Raw genomic sequence first — 19,178 nt, 5'->3', positions numbered from 1 at the left:
CTAGAATTAGTGATTATTTGAATACTGTATCCAAGTAAATACTTGTACATTTAACTAACTTTTCAACTATTGAACAGCTATATAATATATATATATATATATACACTATATACAGGGTATACACAAAAATTGCACACTTGTTTGTCTCTCTGAAACATAGAAACATAGAAACATAGAAAATAGGTGCAGGAGCAGGCCATTCAGCCCTTCCAGCCTGCACCGCCATTCAATGAGTTCATGGCTGAACATGAAACTTCAGTACCCCCTTCCTGCTTTCTCGCCATACCCCTTGATCCCCCGAGTAGTAAGGACTTCATCTACATGACTATTCATAAAGATTATTGAATTTCAGAATAAATACAGGACCAAACAAACCAAGACCCTTCACATTTAGGTAATGAGACAGAGATGGGCACATTTACCGAAATGTTTATACAGGGTAAAAATGACTGTTGATGAAGTTATTGTACAAACAGTATGTTTGTGTTAAATTCCTGAAGCCTCCCCAGCAAGCTATACTTTCCACTGCCTGCCTTGGCTATGGTAGTGGTGGGGCCCTAATCATCAAAGCACACCTTGATCTCTCCTGCTGCACACCTGGCGCCCTCCGCTCCTTCAAACACCTCACCTTGTTCCACCTGGATCATCTCTCCTTTAAATCTACTTTCTCTGCCGCCCTCCAAGCCTCATCCCCAGTTTCTCACCAAGATCTCTTCTTTTATTTCTTTCCTCAGCTTCTCCACTGAACGACTCCTCATCCTTGGTGATTTCAATCTCCACCTCCTCATCTTGTCCCCTCTCCACCACCATAGCGATGCTAGGTGCCAGGGACTAACCGGCAGGAAGTCCATTGGAGGATGTATTTTCTTAACTTGTATCTTCTAAAATTATAGCCTGCCATATATGAACAAGGTGTATTGTACAGTGCCAGGCCTGAGCAGTGGGAAGTTGGGGAAATCAAAAAAGGTGGAGGTGCAGCAAAGTATGTCCCTGAGCAACTTTCTGCTTCACCAACTCCAGCTCAACTGAAAAATCAGCATGGGACAGGTGGGAAATCCCTGCTGCCACCTCTTCCATTTTTGTTTCTCTCCTTACTGGTTTTCACTGTTTCACTGTAGCACTAACGAGGGCTGCTGTGATTCAGAAATTTAACAAATTGCAGCTTAATTTCATTTTTCAGTTTATTTTTTGTCAGTTCCTGGTAGTTACAAAGATACTTGACACTTTCTATTTTTGTTACCAGTTCATTCGGCACTGATACAGGTGTACGGTTCTCTATCCATTCATCTTTATATACTACTTAACAGTCACTGATTGGATTTTATTTATTTCTTTTACTTCCACTCACATATTTATCAGAGTTTGTTTGAAGTGATTTAATTGAAGAAGTTATTAATGTGGGAGCTGCCAATATATTAGGCTAAAATAATTCTTGGAAGGTTTGTAATGCAGTTTATTTCAACTTAATGACAATATTGTGTCTGCAACAATTTGTAACTACTTTAACGCAATTGTGTTTTTTTAAATTATCATGGTTAAACCCACTTAACAACCATTGAGGTTAGCTGTTAGAATAAGCTGCTGAAGGCTTGAGAGCAGCAGGAACGGAGTGCGAGATAGAGTAACTCTGTTGTAACTGTCCCGCCCCCCCCCCCCCACCACTGCTTTCCCACCAATTTGGGAGAGTTAAAATTCCCCCTTAAGACTCAGGATCAGCCTTGCGGCACTGCCTGCAATTGCTGAATGTACCCTTGTGCCTCAGTGATCAGAACTGGGCTCAGTACTCTGTGCAATTTGATCACTGTAACGCACAGTCTGATCTTGACTTTCTCTGACTTGTATTCTGCTGTTTTGCCTCTGTAGTTGAACATTCAGTTGGCTTTGTGAATCACTGCTCTGTGTTGGGTGAACATATTGAGCACTGAGTCTATTGAGACTCTTAGGTCCTTTTCAACTTCAGCCGTAGCTACTTGAGCACCATTTATTAGACCGTAATTTGCCATCCCTATGGGTGTGCACAAGGTGCGCCCATGCCCGTAGGGGCTGCACAAGTTCTGGGTTTAAGCATGCGCTGTGCATGCGCTAAAACTCGGAACTTGCGATCTGTCAAGAGAATTCCCAACCAGGCATCCCTGGGAAAAGGGCCTCCGCAGGCGGAGAGTTGGGCTATTTGCCCAACTTCTGCCCAGCGAATGCCCATGAAATTCTTACGCCTGGTAAAATCAGGCATAAGCCTCTGAATGCAAATTAATTAAGTATGTGTGTTACCCATTGTTTTACCTGTGTGCAGTAGTTTACATTTGTCTGTATTAAATTTCGTCTGCCATTGTACTTACCACTTACCACTTGTATATTTTGTCCAACTCATTTTGTAATTTCTGAGCTTTCCTAGGTTGGTATAATCTGCAAATTTGACCTGTTTACATTAGAGTTATCAGTCCAATTCATTGATGTAAATTAGAAACAGTGGTGGTCTTCACACCGAACCCTGGGACAAACCATTCAGAATTCTACCCCCCCCCCACCCCCTGCAAACCCCAACGTAATTCCTAACTTTTTTTTTTATCCTTCAGCCAAACTCTTATAGATACCCAAGATAACTCTGAATCCCCATAGCTTTGAGCATAATTAATCGTTTTCCATGTGAAACTTTGCCTTCTGAAAGTCTCGGTAAGTAGGACTTACTACAATCCACTTGGGGGTGCCACATCCTCAAAGAAATCAAGGAGGTTATCAGATAGAATCTTCGCCTTCTGAATATTAGATTCCTCTGTGTGTTTTAATGCAAGTTTTAACCCATTTATGTTCGTGCTTTCTTTAAGGCATGCATGTTTCTTATCCATTTTAGTAATAGTGATAGTAGCAGTAATAATAGTGAACTTAGAATTAATATTTTTAATTGTTCCTTTAGGTTATCAAATGAGCCACCTCTTGATAAAGGCGTCATCCCGTGGCTGGGACATGCCATCGAGTTTGGGAAGGATAGTGCCAAATTTTTATTGAAAATGAAGAAAAAATATGGAGACATTTTCACAGTAAGAACGCTTTAGCTTTGATATTGAAGTATAGCTGCAAACTTCCAAATATACTTGTTTTCATTTAATGTTGCTTTTGGAACAGCCTTTATACCAATGTTATTTTTATGGTTCATCATAGGCAGTCCCTCGGGATCGAGGAAGACTTGCTTCCACTCTTAGAATGAGTCCTTAGGTAGCTAAACAGTCCAATATGAGAGCCACAGTCCCTGCCACGGGTGGGACAGACAGTTGTTGAGGGTAAGGGAGGGTGGGACAAGTTTGCAGCGCGTTCCTTCCGCCGCCTGCGCTTGTTTTCTGCATGCACTCGGCAATGAGATTCGAGGCGCTCAGCGCCCTCCCGGATGCACTTCCTCCACTCAGGGCGGTCTTTGGCCAAGGACTCCCAGGTGTCGGTGGGGATGCCGCACTTTATCAGGGAGGCTTTGAGGATGTCCTTGTAATGTTTCCTCTGTCCACCCTTGGCTTGTTTGCCATGAAGGAGTTCGGAGTAGAGCGCTTGCTTTGGGAGTCTCGTGTCTGGCATGCGGACAATGTGGCCCGCTCAACGGAGCTAATCAAGTGTGGTCAGTGATTCAATGCTGGAGATGTTGGCCTGGTCGAGGACGCTAATGTTGATGCGTCTGTCCTGCCAGGGGATTTGTAGGATCTTGCGGAGGCATCATTGATGGTATTTCTCCAGCGACTTGCAGTGTCTACTATACATGGTCCATGCCTCTGAGCTATACAGAAAGGTGGGTATTACTACAGCCCTGTAGACCATGAGCTTGGTGGTAGATTTGAGGGCCTGGTCTTCGAACATTCTTTTCCTCAGGTGGCCGAAGGCTGCGCTGGCGCACTGGAGGCGGTGTGGAATCTCTTCTTCAATGTCTGCTTTTGTTGATAAGAGATTCCCAAGGTATGGGAAATGGTCCACATTGTCCAGGATCGTGCGTGGTTCTTGATGACTGGGGGGCAGTGCTGTGCAGCGAGGACAGGCTGATGGAGGACTTTTGTCTTATGGATGTTTAGCGTAAGGCCCATGCTTTCGTATGCCTCAGTAAATGTGTTGACTATATCCTGGAGCTCAGCCTCTGAATGTGCGCAGATGCAGGCATCGTCCGCGTACTGTAGCTCAATGACAGAGGTTGGGGTGGTCTTGGACCTGGCCTGCAGGCGGCGAAGGTTAAACAGCTTCCCACTGGTTCTGTAGTTTAGTTCCACTTCAGCGGGGAGCTTGGTGACTGTGAGGTGGAGCATGCCAGTGAGGAAGATTGGGAAGAAGGTTGGAGCGATGACGCAGCCCTGTTTGACCCCGGTCCGAACATGGATTGGGTCTATAATGGATCCGTTAGTAAGGATCACAGCCTGCATGTCGTCGTGGAGCAGGTGAAGGATGTTGGCGAACTTTTGGGGGCATCCGAAACGGAGGTGGATGCTCCATAGACCTTCGCAGTTGACCGTGTCAAAGGCCTTTGTAAGGTCGAAGAAGGCCATGTATAAGGGCTGGCACTGCTCCCTGCATTTTTCCTGCAGCTGTCACGCTGCAAAGATCATGTCCGTTGTGCCCCGTAGGGGACGAAATCTGCACTGTGACTCCGGAGGAGCTCCTTGGCCACAGTGAGAAGACAGTTGAAGAGAACTCTAGTGACAATTTTCCCAGTGGCAAATAGCAGGGAGATTCCTCTGTAGTTGCCGCAGTCGGACTTGTCCCCTTTTTTAAAGATGGTCACGATCACGATTTATGGTTATTACTAAAGCAGCAGCAGTGCAGACTTCTCATTCAATCATTAAAAAATACTATAATTTAGATTATTCTAATGTGAAGAGAATTATTATTTCTATTATCAGCTGGTCTGTTCCGTGATCTAGCGAATCCAATTTGAACTTGTATGAAAGGGAATGTGATGAATTAAAATGTAATATCCTGCCTGGCTAGGCAGATACATTGAAAAAATATTTTTCTTCTCATAGTCCCTGAGGCAGTTGTTGCAATGTTAAAATTCAATTCTATGGAAGATTCTTCTCGACAGCTGTACATGGGGAATTCCAGCAGGGAGATAACTTCCACTGCCACCTAGTGTTACTAGAAGTTAATTCAAAAAGCAGCAAAACCAGACAAGTGAATGGGGAAAAGATGTTGGGAATGATTGGCAAGATGGTCTGAAAAAAACAAATGAAAGTTAAAAAAATAATGTTAAAATATTTCACAGAAATGTAATGATATTTTGAATGAGGTGTTCGCTTCCAGCTCATTTTCATTATTACAGACTGGCGAGATTAACTTTTACAATCGTCATTATTTTTATGTCAGTGTTAACTCGTTCATGATAACCAGGTTAACATCAATATTAAGATAATACCGACCAGAGCTGCGTATTTCTGCATCAGGTCTATATAATTTTCTTTTCTTTTCGTTGCCAATCTTTCCAATTCTTTGTCAAATCACAAACGCCAGAGGTCACATTGCACACATCAAGGATCACTCTGCGCCAATGCTCTTAGCCCAAAGGCCTAGAGCCACTGCACCGTTCCTGGAAGTACTGCAATACCAGGTTCGTGCCATGGAGGTGGATGGGTCAGGCCCCCCACACACCTCCGTGGAGGTGGATGGGTCAAGCCACCCCACCCACCTCCGGTCTATATAATTGCTCTAACAATGCATGTCATTTCAGATCACCAGCTTTTTGCAGAAGTAGACTGTCCTTTCATTTTTCAGTTTCCTTTACTTCCTTTTTCAGTTATTAAGGGCTGAATTTTAATGGGGAAGGCAGGTCGGGGGCGGGAGGGGGCAAGGGGCAGGGCCTCAAAACGGTTGGGAAACCCGGAAGAAAGCGCTACCCGCAGGCAGTGTCGAATTTAACGGCAGGGCTTGATTTACATGGGAAGCCTCTGTTTCCTACCCACAGTCGGCCAAATGGAGAGACTTGCTGGCTGTGGGTGGGTAGGCCTGTGGCACTAGGCCACACGGGAGGGAGGTATCACGTGGCAGATGGAGGAGCACGGGATGGGCCAGGACCAGCTCGAGGGGTGGGTGGGTGGCTGTGAGCAGGATCGACAGCTAACAAAGGAATGGGGTGGGGGGTGCGAGAAGCATCAGAGGCTGGTGAAGGATCAGTGTGGGTGCGAAGAGGATTGGGGGCCAGGAGCATCATGGGGTGGGGGTGACGGTGCGAAGAGGATTGGATAAATCCCCAGGCCCAGATGAAATGTATCGCAGGCTATTAAGAGAAGCAAAAGAGGAAATAGCAGAGGCTCTGACCATCATTTTCCAATCCTCTCTGACTACAGGTGTGGTGCCGGAGGACTGTAGGACTGCTAATGTGGTACCTTTATTTAAAAAGGGAGAAAGGGATAGACCAAGTAATTACAGGCCGGTCAACCTACCCTCGGTGGTGGGAAAATTATAGGAAAAAATTCTGAGGGGCAGAATAAATCTTAATTTTGAAAGACAGGGGGAAAATCAAGGACAGTCAGCATGGATTTATTAAGGGAAGGTCAAGTCTGACTAAGTTGGTTGAAATTTTTGAGGAGGTAACAAGGAGGATTGTTGAGGATAGTGCGTATGGATTTTAGCAAGGCTTTTGATAAGGTCCCACATGGCAGACTGGTCACAAAAGTAAAAGCCCATGGGATCCAGGGCAAGGTGGCAAGTTGGATCCAAAATTGGTTCAGACAGGAAGCAGAGGGTAATGGTTGATGGGTGTTTTGTGTCTGTAAACTCCCAGTGAACAGTGGCGACGATTTTAACCCATCCTGGCCATTGGGAATGGGGGGGGGGGGTGTGTGTGTGTGTGCGGGGGGGGTGCCACGTAACATAAAATAACCTCCAAAAACTTACCAACCTGTTCCCCATTCAATTAATGCTCGCCACCTACCGCCGCCTCAACTGGGCTCTTTTTTTTAAGCTGACTCAGATAGGAGTCTCATTAATACGTGCAAACTGGGTCCAATGATATCATTAGATCACCATCGGCATTTTAATCACTGATTAAATGAGGCACCTACTGTCAAGTATGCAATTCAGTTCTCATTTTAAAGTCATACACTCTGCTCTTATTTTGTGTATGTAACACTTTGATTTTATATTATTTATTTGAATAGCAAATGTTATGGTAATTTGGGAAAGAGTGAAATATTATTGGCTGGGACATAAGAGTTTCTCTACAGTACAGTCTAAATAACCGGGATTTGCAGAATTGAGATGGTATAGTGCCACTATTGACAGGAGTATGTAATTGCAATGTGACACGTTTTCATCAGCGGTTTCCATTTTAAATGTGGGTTTAGGAATTTATATTGGAAAAAAGTTGTGACAAAAGTGGAACAAAAACATGTCAACAGGAAGTTAGGCTTTGTAGACAGGAACTGTGTGCTGATGTAAGATTTGTAATATTATAGATAGTTTCCATCTGCCACGTAAACCTCTTTCATGGTACTTGTGGAGATTTCCTAAATATCAATATTTTGTCAGTTAAAAATGAACAAATGTGGCTGGGAAGAAAAGGGTAGATATGCCAGTAATATTCACGGATCCCCCTTTGTTCCCATTTTAGGGTAATATTAACAGGAGGGAATTGACTATTTCAGCTTTCAATCTGCTTATAATTAATTATTGTAATATAAATTATAAATAAAGACAATCACAGATCTACAATTATTTAAAGCCATGTGGCTTTAGAGCCCTATCAAAAATTCTCAATTAGTTCTCTTATTTCTTTGGGAAAAAAAGTTTGTGTGGTGGAAGACAAATTTTATAAACATCCACGTTATCCAATCAAGCCTCTAACGTTTTAACAAAACTTAGATTCACGTGAGCAAACTGTGTGGATTTCATTATGGGGAGTTCCTTTATGGCCCAGATTTTCCGGGGCATATGGCCACGTACACGGTGCGTATGCGGCTGTAAGTGCCCCGCAAGTTCCGGGTTTCCGCGTACGATGTGCATGCGCAAAAGCCCGGAACTTGCAATCTGTCAAGTTTCAGCTCGACGGATCCACCGCATCCCTGGGAAATGGACGTTCGCTGGCTGAGCATTGTGCCCAGCGAATGCCCGTGAAACTCTCCTGGTAAAAGTTTAAATAAATAGAATTTAAAAAAAAATTATTTAAACATAAAAAGCTTTTAAAATTAGTTTAGGTTATTTTTAGCTCATTTAAAATGTTTGAATTTCTTTTTAAAACATTTAAAATTTTTGTTTTAAATGTTTAATTAAATTGTATTTTAATTAATTTTGAACTTCCAATGATTTATTTTTATTTAACTGGTGTGTAATTGTGTTTTTTAGGGCTTCCTGTTTATGGGGTTTCTGTACATAAATGGAATTCCCATAAACATAATGGAGATCCCGCTTTTTGATTGGTTAGCCTGCACCACGTGATCCCAAGGGCGCATGCAAATCACATGCATCCTGGGATACGTGGACCTTTACACATGCATATGCGTAGAGGCCCAGGATTGCAAGTGTTCGAACCTCCAGGACCATCAGGTAGGTTCGTACTTTTCTTGCGGTTTGGAGACATTCGCCAGCGGGAAGCCTCCGACCACAAATTCAGGCCCAACTTGTGCTTACTAACACTAACCTGTTGTTTTATTTTTTACTTAGGTCCAAGTGGCAGGACGATTTGTAACTGTCCTACTTGATCCTCATTCATTCAATACGGTCTTGTGGGAATCCAGTGCAAAGCTGGACTTTACCAGATATTCATTACTTTTAATGGATAGAATGTTCAACCTTCAGTTTCCTGACTATGATCACAGCAAAGAAAAAGCTTTGATGAAAATGTAAGTATTCTGCAGTCACCCAATATATATTATAAATATTTCAAGAAAGAAATCAATAGCATGGTAATCGATCAATTCTATATTCCACTGAAGTGTGTGATGGAATAAATTAGTTTATTTTATGGAAATGAGTTTTATTTCATGTAAATTAATAATTCAGATAAGTGACAAATAAAAAAATCATAAGCTGTGTCAAAGCTCAGCAAGCTAATGTCCATTTACAGGTACATAGGCACATACAACTCTCTGAAACATGATTCAAGCTTGGCACTGAATATGCAGAGATAAAGTCAACAAAATATTGTGCAGGTGATTTTCATGGTTTCTATCAGTCATGTTTAAGATTGTTTTTTGACTCACTTGTGATTCCTTGTTATTGGTGAGACCACGAAAGACCCTCAAAATATATTTATCTATAGCCATCATTACTAGCGTTCAAAAGTCAGCTGGCCATTAGGGAGCTAATTGTGTAAATACTTAACTTGAGAAAACTTACCCATAAGTTATCCACTCCTTCTAAACAAACGAGGGTAAAATTACCGAAACATCCGATGCAGCAGCGAAACCTCCAATTTTCTGGTCATTGCTTTTAATGAGAGTACCAGGCACAGTGTCTTGGGCAAACTGCATTGTGAGGTACTAGTGATGCTGGAGGTGTTAACCTATTTATTTTAAATGAGTTATCAGACAGGCTTATTATTTTTATGCACATATCCCACAGCATAATTTGAGGGCATTAGAAGCTAACAAAATATTTAATAAATTAAATTTTGAATAAAGTTAACTCATGGATAGATTTACTTGTGGTATTCCTTTCAATTCTATTATTCAGATGATTAAAACATGGAGCTGAAGATTATGGGCTTTATTTTCGCCACCATTGGGCGCTGTTTTTTTGGTGTCCACTGATTTTTTTGAGTAATTATGATTTTGCAATTTTCCTCAAAGTTTGTACGCTGGCGGCGACTGTCAGCACCGGTTTTTTGTGCGCAAGATTTTTGGCGCCGGTTTGGTTGAAAACTGATTTTCGCGCCGTTTCTGGCCCTTTAACGGATTTTCAGCAACAACGATTTTTTTCAGGATGGTGCACAGTGACCTTAAGAACATAAGAACATAAGAATTAGGAACAGGAGTAGGCCATCTAGCCCCTCGAGCCTGCTCCGCCATTCAACAAGATCATGGCTGATCTGGCCGTGGACTCAGCTCCACTTACCCGCCCGCTCCCCATAACCCTTAATTCCCTTATTGGTTAAAAATCTATCTCTCTGTGACTTGAATACATTCAATGAGCTAGCCTCAACTGCTTCCTTGGGCGGAGAATTCCACAGATTCACAACCCTCTGGGAGAAGAAATTCTTTCTCAACTCGGTTTTAAATTGGCACCCAAACCCTAAATACTGATCAGAAAAACCCTACCTTAACTTAAGGAAATCAGCGCTGAGTATATTTCTGAGTTTTTGGAGCGAGTGAAGACGACAATTTAAAACTCAAATTCATGATGATTATTGTAGAGGGAACTCGGAAAATAACTTGGAAACTTCATTTATCCAACAGAATGTTTTTGAGAATGGGCAAATTGTGATTTCACCACACCACTGAATCTCTGCTGACAGGGCTCCAGGCACGGGTCGGAGGAGTGCCGGCCGGCTGAAGGATTGCTCCCTCAGCTGGACACAAGCACAGGAGCTCGCCGCTTGGATTCCACCCTCGCACCCCCCTCCCCGGGCTCAGCTTGGAAAGAAGCCGGGTGGTGGAGGTGGGTGGGGGGGTGTGGAATCCAAGTGCCGAGCTCCTGTGCTTCTGTCCGGCTGAGGGAACAATCCTGCTGGCATGCACTCCGAACTGTGCATCAGAGATGGCACAACACAGCAGTAAACATAGGCATTTCGGCACAAGCTATAATTAAAGTGCCATAAATCTCTGTGCGTCGTGCATGCGCAACATTAAGCTCTGTGCGACAGAGCTTAGTGTTGCGCATGCGCGCAGACCAGGGTGCAGTCCATTTTGCTAGGCCGTTACCCAGCAAAGGTCTGTGTGTGCTGCGCTTCAGTAAGTCTCACAATAACAAGAATAACAAAGTTAAGAATAAGAATTATGGGTGCAAATCTTACTATACCTCATGTAGTAAGGTTGGTTTACATGCATAGCTTATTGAGGCGACGGATAGTACCACGACACCGTCATGGCACAAACCAGATTGCTCGGGCATTGATGGTGAGGAGGCCATACCCTGATCGAATCTACAGGGACAGGCGCTCATACCTACACCTGAGTGAGGCAGACTGCATTCGTAGGCTGCGATTTAGAAAGGAGGTCATCACCGAGATCTGCCAGCTAGTCAGGTCAGCCATACAGCCAAGAAATGGCAGGAGGACTGTTTTACCTGTGGAAGTGAAGGTCATTGCAGCACTTGCCTTCTATGCTTCTGGCTCATTCGACAGGTGACTGCTGCACTGTATACCAAAAGGGACCAGTTCATCAATTTCCCTATGACCATGCAGGCAATGTGAGACAGGGCTGTGGGATTCTCCAGAATTGCTGGCTTCCAAAAGGTACAGGGTGCGATCGACTGTACCCACATTACCTTGAGAGCACCTTTAGATGACTCTGAAGTTTATCGGAACAGGAAAGGGCTTCCATTCTATAAATGTGCAGCTCGTCTGTGATGATCTGCATCGGATCATGGCAGTGGATGCCAAATATCCAGGTAGCATCCATGATGCTTTCATCCTACACGAGAGTGTTATATCTATCATGTATCATGAGCTGCCAGAGGGGCACAGCTGGTTGCTCAAGGACAAAGGGTATGGGCTCGCCATCTGGCTTATGACCCCCCTACGTAATCCCCGCACTGAACCAGAGCATCGGTATAACATGTCGCACATAATGACATGGAGCATCATAGAGTGGACAATTGGCATACTGAAGCAGCATTTCCAATGCCTGGACCACTCTGGAGGCTATCTGCAATACGCCCCTCACCATGTCGGTCCGTTCACTGTCATGTGCTGCATGCTGCATAACTTAGCCATCATGAGGGGCCAAGTACTGGACATTGAAGGTCCTCCTGAGGGGAGGGGGCGGGAGTGGAGGACAAAGAAGCTGACAACGAGGTCGAGGAGGAGGAGGAGGAGGACAAGACTGACAACGAGGAGGAGGAGCAGCAATAGCAGCAGCAGGAAGACGAGGACCAGCAGCAGGAGGAGGAGGATGAACCCATGCCACCACCTCAACCCGCAGGATGACGGCAGAGGAGGCGGCCTCATACACCTATAGCCATAGCTAGAGACTTGTGACAGCGGCTAATCCGTGATCGCTTTGGTGCCTGAAGGCTAAACGGCCTGACAGTGTTGATTTTTTGCACCTGTTAGTGTGAAAAAATAGTGTACATACACAATGTTGTCTTGGTTATATTGCTTTAATTCAAAAAATAATGTATATGATAATGTACATAATGTTGTGTTGGTTTATATTGTTATAATTCAAAAAATAATATGTAGGGTTCTGCTTAAATTTAAAACAAATCAGCCGCACATCCTCCTGGGCGCCAAAAATCGTCAAAGAGGAAAATAGAGCCCCAATTTTCTAAAATGATGGGATTTTAAAATGTACAAATTTATCAGGAAGATCAGTGAATGAGGCTGCACAACATTCTGTTGGCCCAGGTTACTATTTCTTTAATGTGATTATCTATCATCAAGGCCATTTTTCCCTTTCACAGATAGACTTCTCTTCACTATCCTTCTCCAGTCATATGAGGGAGTAAGTGAGCTACAGATTCAGCCATATTTCCTGTTTCCCATGTTCGTCATCTGCCTGAAGGCCCTTACTTGATTTTGATGTGTCGGTCCTAAAGTTGCATTGCAAATGTAACTCATACTTCCCATGTAACTCTCTTTTGTAGAGCTGCATCTATGACATAAATGTTACTGGGTGAACTTTAATTCACAGTAATACCTAGAATGTGTAGGAATGTGGGATTCTCCATATTACTGATCCATAAAATAAGACGGGAGAGATGCTCTGAAAGTTCAAAAGAGCACAAATTTGTCATTTTAAGTTACTTTTCTCAAGCTAGAGGAACAATTGGTATTGAGAGCTAGAGAGTTCACCGCAGCCATGATCATATTGAATGGTGGTGCAGGCTCGAAGGGCCGAATGGCCTCCTCCTCCACCTATTTTCTATGTTTCTATGTTCCAGAACACAAAAGTATGAGGTGGATATTCAATAGTGGTGTTATTGTCATTGGTGAGATCCCTACAGCATTTTCCTCTCAATTGTGTCATGCTGAGGGAGTGTTGCACTGTTGGAGGTGTCGTTTTTTGGATGAGACATTAAACCGTGGCTCCATCTGCTCTCTCAGGTGGGCATAAAAGATCCCATGGCACTATTTCGAAGAAGAGCAGGGGAGTTATCCCCGGTGTCCTGGCCAATATTTATCCCTCAATTAATATAACAAAAAAACGGATTACCTGGTCATTATAACATTGCTGTTTGTGGGACCTTGCTGTACGCATGTTGGCTGTTGCATTTCCCACATTACAAAAGTGACTACACTCCAAAAGTACTTCGTTGGCTGTAAAGTGCTTTGAGACGTCCGGTAGTCAGAAAGGCGCTATATAAATCCAAGTCTTTCTTTCTTTCAATTGGTAGGGAAACTGTTTGTAAAAAAAAAACATTGTGTTGCACTTTAACAGTAAAGACCATCTGGGTTTGGGTTCAGGAGCATTGTTAAAATCGGTGACAATGTCAGCACATCCAGAAGTTGGCTCCAATGCGCCAACTCATGCGCGTTTCGATACATGTGCGTAACCCCCTCCGGAGAGGTGGGTTAATGCTTATAATATTTAAATAAGGAAATCTGAATGAGATTTTCACTGGGATTTAAATTTAACATGACATGCACGAATTTCCTGAAACTCACCATTGAAACAAGGGAGAGAATACTGAGTGGAAATTCATGGGGCTCATTAAATACAACCATCAAAAAATACTCAGTGCTCATAGCTGCTTTCTTACCTCTCTGTGGGAAAGGGTTTGTTGAGAGTACTTGTGTTGAAAAGCTAATTTTTGCACTTTAGAGGTATTGCGACACAAGATCAGGATGGGTGATGCCATGGCTTCCTTAGATTGGACCTCGGATGAGGAGCAAGGCAGCCATCAATAGCAGCAACAGCCTGCTGTAGAATGGCCTGCAGGTGGCCAGCAGCAGAGATGAGAGCAGCAGGGAGGTTGAGGTCGCTGGAGGCACTACCCACGTAACAGGGTGTACAGACAGAGGCTCAGCTTTCATGATCTCTTAGAAGAGCACTGCTTCAGGAGGCTGTGATTGTCACCTTAGGTGGTGGCAGACATCTTCAGTCTCTAGAAGGCCTGCTCCTTGCTGGACCTGGTGGCTACGCATTACCAGTGGCTGGGAAAGTGACAATGGTCCTCAACTTTTTTGCCTCCAGATCGTTCCAAGGTGTCCCCAGAGACATATCGAGGATCTCCCAGTCGGCTGCACATAAATGCATTAGGCAGGTCACTGATAGGATGTTTGCCAGGGCCGGCAATTATCTCAACTTCGCCTGTGATGACACTAGTCTGAATGAGTTTGCATCTCTGGCTGGCTTCCCACAGTAGCAGGGTGTCATCGATAACCCAGAACCCGCCTCTGGGTTATTATCGGGGCCAATGATTCTATGTGATGTGTAGAAATGCATCTATTACATTAAGGGATTTGTTCTATTCCTGAGAATTTGAACAGAAAGAGGAAATGATCACTTCTACCCCGAATATTAGCTCCTCATGAAGCTACTTTTTAAAAAAAAGTAAGATTACAGTGAACAGTAAATTCAAAACCATCAAAACATCTCTGGCAGCTGCACTTCACTTTGCATGGCAACTGTTTCTTTGAAAATCTGGTTCAATCTGGTTACCAATACCTGTTTTAAAGTTATTTACAAAATGTCTGTTTAAGATCTCCTTGTCCTTTTGCTGCCAGAATTATGCAGATAACATTACAACAAAATATGTAAATCTTCTGTAATCCAACCAATGTACGTTTGGGACATTTGACAATCTAGTTTACTTCAGACTGAGTTTATTAAGCTTCTGAGTTTTATTCGTAGCAGGCATTCCTTGGGGCACAGGAATTATTCAATTAAAGTACATTATTATCTTCTATGAGGAAACATGGAGGTATAAAATGACAAATCAAAGCAAAGCTTGTGTAATTAAGTGTTTCTTTTGTTCGCCATTGATTTTCAGATTTAAATTTCGCAGAAGAATAAACTAAATATTATTATCAGTCCCACTAAAATGTTTGCGGTATCGGTAGCTATTTTCAGCTCGCTTTGAGTTTCTTGCATATTTTATTCTGGTAATTATTTAGTACCACACAAATGTAGTCGATCCCTTGAAAATAGTGGTCAGCTTTCAGAGAATTACCACTGCTGGCCAGAGGAGGCAGGAAGGTGTTGTGGAACTTTGGTGAAATGGTGAAGCTTGTTCTCCATAACTAAAAACAATCGCTTTCACCTCCTTTATAGTGCCAAGATAACTAGGGAGGTAAAGAGTAGTATTTGCTCCAAAGAATGATAAGATTGAGTTCTGAAGCAGTTTTGGCTTTGCTCCAATGATAAACATGTATAGTGTAAATTGGGTGGTAAGGAGTACGGTAGCATAGTGGTTATGTTACTAGACAAGTAATCCAGAAGCCTGGACTAATGATCCAGAGATGAGAGTTTAAATCCTATCATGGCAGCTGGGGAATTTAAATTCAGTTAATTAAATAAATCTGGAATACACCATCAGTAATGGTGACCATGAAACTACTGGATTGTCGGAAAAACCCATCTGGTTCTCTAATGTCCTTTAGGGAAGGAAATCTGCCATTCTTACCCTGTCTGGCCTATATGTGACTCCAGACCCACAACAATGTGATTGACTCTTAACTGACCTCAGTTGTACCAAACCGCTATAACAAAGTCAGCACTGTGGGAGTACCTTCAGCACAAGGACTGCAGTGGTTCAAGAAGGAGGCTCACCACCGCCTTCTCAAGGAAAATTAGGGATGGGCAATACGTTTCAGCTTTGCCAGCGACACCCACATCCCATGAATGAATAAATAAATAAAAAACTGAAGTGGGATGAGATTATTCCCCAGGGAATCTGAATCTACTTTGCTCTTACACCACGATAACTGCATCAGTGTGAAGCAAAACCACAGTTGTAGCATAAAGCACCTTAAAATAATCCACAATTATGTAATGGCATCCCTATAAGCAAGTATTAATCAGTGAAAATATTGCTTTATAAAGATTACAAGAAGGCTAATGGTTATAAGAAAAATAATGGTGCGCCCACAGCACTTTATCAAAATTTCTCTTGGCCACTTGTAACCTCACATCTATGGGGCTCGATTTCCCGCAGTTAACTGCGCCGTTTTTTTGGCGTGTGCCCTTTTTTTGGTGTAAATTGAAATCTCCCAATTTCCCAAAAGTTTCTACGCCAGTGTAACTCAGTTAGTTAAGATTTTTTTAGGTTAGTTTTCTTTGCATCGTAGGGTGTGTAACCTGATGTCTGCGCCAATTTTTCACATTTAAGCAAGTTTGGCCAACTTACATTTTTCCAAGGATGGCGTATGTGACTACTCCCAAAAAACCTTCTGCGCACTTAAGAAAAACCAGGACACATTAAATAATCATGCAGAAAAACGCCATTGTTTTTAGGTGACATTTTGGAAGGCAAAGAACATGCACCATGAAGCTTAATTTGTTCAAAGTCAAAAGAGAGAAAATGAAAGTCGAATGCAATCCTTTAATTTTAGATTTTTTTCAAAGTACCACGCCACCACTGAATGTCTCCTCACCGGGCTCAAGGGTCAGCCGGCAGAATCGTTCCCTTGCCCGGACATGGGCTCAGGGCTCGGCTTCAAAAGAAGCCAGGGCGGGGGGTGGGGTGGGGTGGGGTGGAAGCCGAACTGAAGGAATGAGAACCTTTAGGGTATACAGCTATACAGTAGCTTCAAAAAAAGCCCGGAGGAGGGGGGGAGGGGGTCAATGCCAAGCTCCTGTGTCCGGGTGAGGCTGCGATTCTGCCGGCCGACCCTCGAGCTCGGTGAGGCGATGTTCGGTCGGTGGTGGGGTAGTACTTAAAGAATTGCATAAAACTTTGTTGCCCCAAATGTCTTCATTGAATGCCTAGATTCCTGTTCTAAGCAAGCCTATTGTGAATGCGCAGACCAGGGTGTGGTCCATACTAGGGCGCCGACCTTGGGAAGAGAGAGGAAAGAAGGTTAGAGTGCTTTGTCCTGCTGTTTAGAGCTTCTTGCAAAGCTACAATTAAATTATGGGGGCAATATTGACAATGCCATTCCTCGTGCAAGGCATCTGCATGATTGTGCTGCAGAGGAGATGATTGATTCGACATCATCGCATGAGGAACCGCAGAGCACGTAGGACAGGAGGCCTTACCCACATCGGTTATATCGAGACAGGTGTTCATACCTGCACCTGAGTGATGCAGACTGTGTGAGAAGGCTGTGTTTCTGCAAAGGAATTGTAACCGAGATCTGTGAGTTAATAAAAGCAGACCTGCACCATAGAAGCATCAGAAGGATTGCTTTGTCAGTTGAAGTAAAGGTTTTCTGCATCTGGATCATTCCAGGCCACAACTGGGGATGTGTGCACCATTTCTCAACATGCAACACATATCTGCATTCGGCAGGTGACTGCTGCACTATATGCCTGGAGGAATGACTACAGAAAGTTCCCCATGACCGCCCAGGCAATGCGTGACAGGGCTGTGGGTTTCTCCAGGATTGTTGGCTTCCCAAAGGTACAGGGCTGCATTGATTGTTACCATATTGCCTTGCGAGCACCTTTGGAGGATTCCGAGTTGTACAGGAACAGAAAAGGCTTCCACTCTGTGAATGTGTAGCTCGTGTATGACGGCATGCATCACATCATGGCAGTTGATGCGAGATACCCTGGGAGCACCCATGATGCGTTCATCCTACGCGAGAGCGCCAGATCTGCCATGTTTCAGCAGCAGCTAGAAGGGCAGAGCTGGTTGCTGGGAGACAAAGGTTTCGGCCTCGCCACCTGGCTCATGACACCCCTACGAGTAACCCGGACGGAAGCTGACTGGGAATACAACATGTCACACATTGCAACACGCAACATAATAGAGAGGACCATTTGGCATCTTGAAGCAGCGTTTTCAATGCCTGGACCATTCCAGAGGTTACTTGCAATACTCCCCTGAGATTGTCGGTCAGTTCACTGTTGTGTGCTGGATGCTGCATAACTTAGCCATCATGAGGCAGCAGCAGCTGTTGGTAGAAGACCCACCTGAGGTGAGAGTGGCTGATGATGAGGAGGAACATGCGGATGACAAGGAGGAGAAGGAGAACGAGGAAGCCATGCAACTACCTGAACCCAGAGCACAACGGCGGAGGAGGGCGGGCCATCGTGCCCCTTTAACGATTACTCGAGACTTGCACCAGCAGCTCATCAGTGAACCCTTTGCTGCCTGAAGCCTCAGCAGCAACTATTCTACATGGACCATGTTTACTGTTTGGACCTGTTCCGTAACATAGTGTTGTGTTAATAGAACAAATAATGGAAATGATTCTTCTTTACTTCAAAAGGTTGTGTTAATAATGGAACAAATAACAGAAATGAGTCAGTTATAATTTAAAATATATTTTATTCAAAAGTTTAACACTTGTTTGTAAACTTAACTTTAATAAAAATATTCTTGTATCCAACTTTAAAGTTTTCAGTTAAGATCACTTACAAACTTTAAGATCACTTACAAATTTTTGAACTTGTAAAGTTACATCACTTACAAAAATCTTTTAATTTGAGAACAGTTACAACAGTAATAACAATAACAACAACAACAGCAGCAAAGAAAGGCTGCACCCACGTCTCCTCCACCTTATTCTAAGACTGGCCACTGCGCTTGGTCTTGGTGACTCCACCCCTGCCCGCAGACGGTGGCACAGCATTTCTCGGGTTGGTACCAAGCTTATTCTTTCGAGCATCTCGGGTAATGCGCACTTCTTGATGGGGGGGTGTGGGCAGGCGTTAATGTGGAAGGCCTGGCTTGGGTGTCTTCAGAGGCTGGTCTGGGGATTGGAGTGGGAGTGGCAGTTGATTCCGTCAATGGCCATGGGGTCTCGGCAGGTTCCCTTATTGCAGCAGCTACCTCCGACATTCCCTCCCTCATGTGCCCCGACAACGTCTCAACTACCTACAACATTCCATTCCTAATGTGCCCGGACAGTGTTCCCATTTCTCATGAGAGTGTTGTTACTTCTCCTGACAGTCCCGAAACCTCATCATCCACCCCACTGATGGTGTCCAGGATTGATAGCATAAGGTCAG

At 43.7% G+C, this 19,178-nt stretch overlaps 1 protein-coding gene across 4 annotated transcripts in view; it reads left to right on the top strand.

Moving 5' to 3' along the window:
• ptgis (prostaglandin I2 (prostacyclin) synthase) overlaps nucleotides 1-19,178 on the top strand; it is a 79,738-nt gene that overhangs the window by 37,444 nt on the left and 23,116 nt on the right. For 2 of the 4 annotated variants that reach the window (XM_070896127.1, XM_070896128.1), the window contains exons 2-4: nucleotides 2,912-3,035; nucleotides 8,302-8,502; nucleotides 8,620-8,798. In XM_070896127.1, the coding sequence (XP_070752228.1) occupies nucleotides 8,407-8,502; nucleotides 8,620-8,798 (275 nt within the window). In that variant the 5' untranslated portion in view covers nucleotides 2,912-3,035; nucleotides 8,302-8,406. The remainder of the gene's footprint in view (nucleotides 1-2,911; nucleotides 3,036-8,301; nucleotides 8,503-8,619; nucleotides 8,799-19,178) is intronic. The other 2 variants (XM_070896126.1, XM_070896125.1) reach the window with 1 other exon arrangement.

This window comes from Pristiophorus japonicus, chromosome 12 (assembly GCF_044704955.1).
Source record: "Pristiophorus japonicus isolate sPriJap1 chromosome 12, sPriJap1.hap1, whole genome shotgun sequence".
Taxonomy (NCBI): Eukaryota; Metazoa; Chordata; class Chondrichthyes; family Pristiophoridae; genus Pristiophorus; species Pristiophorus japonicus.
The sequence above is the reverse complement of the archived record's forward strand: the minus strand, read 5'-3'. Positions and strand labels throughout refer to the sequence as shown.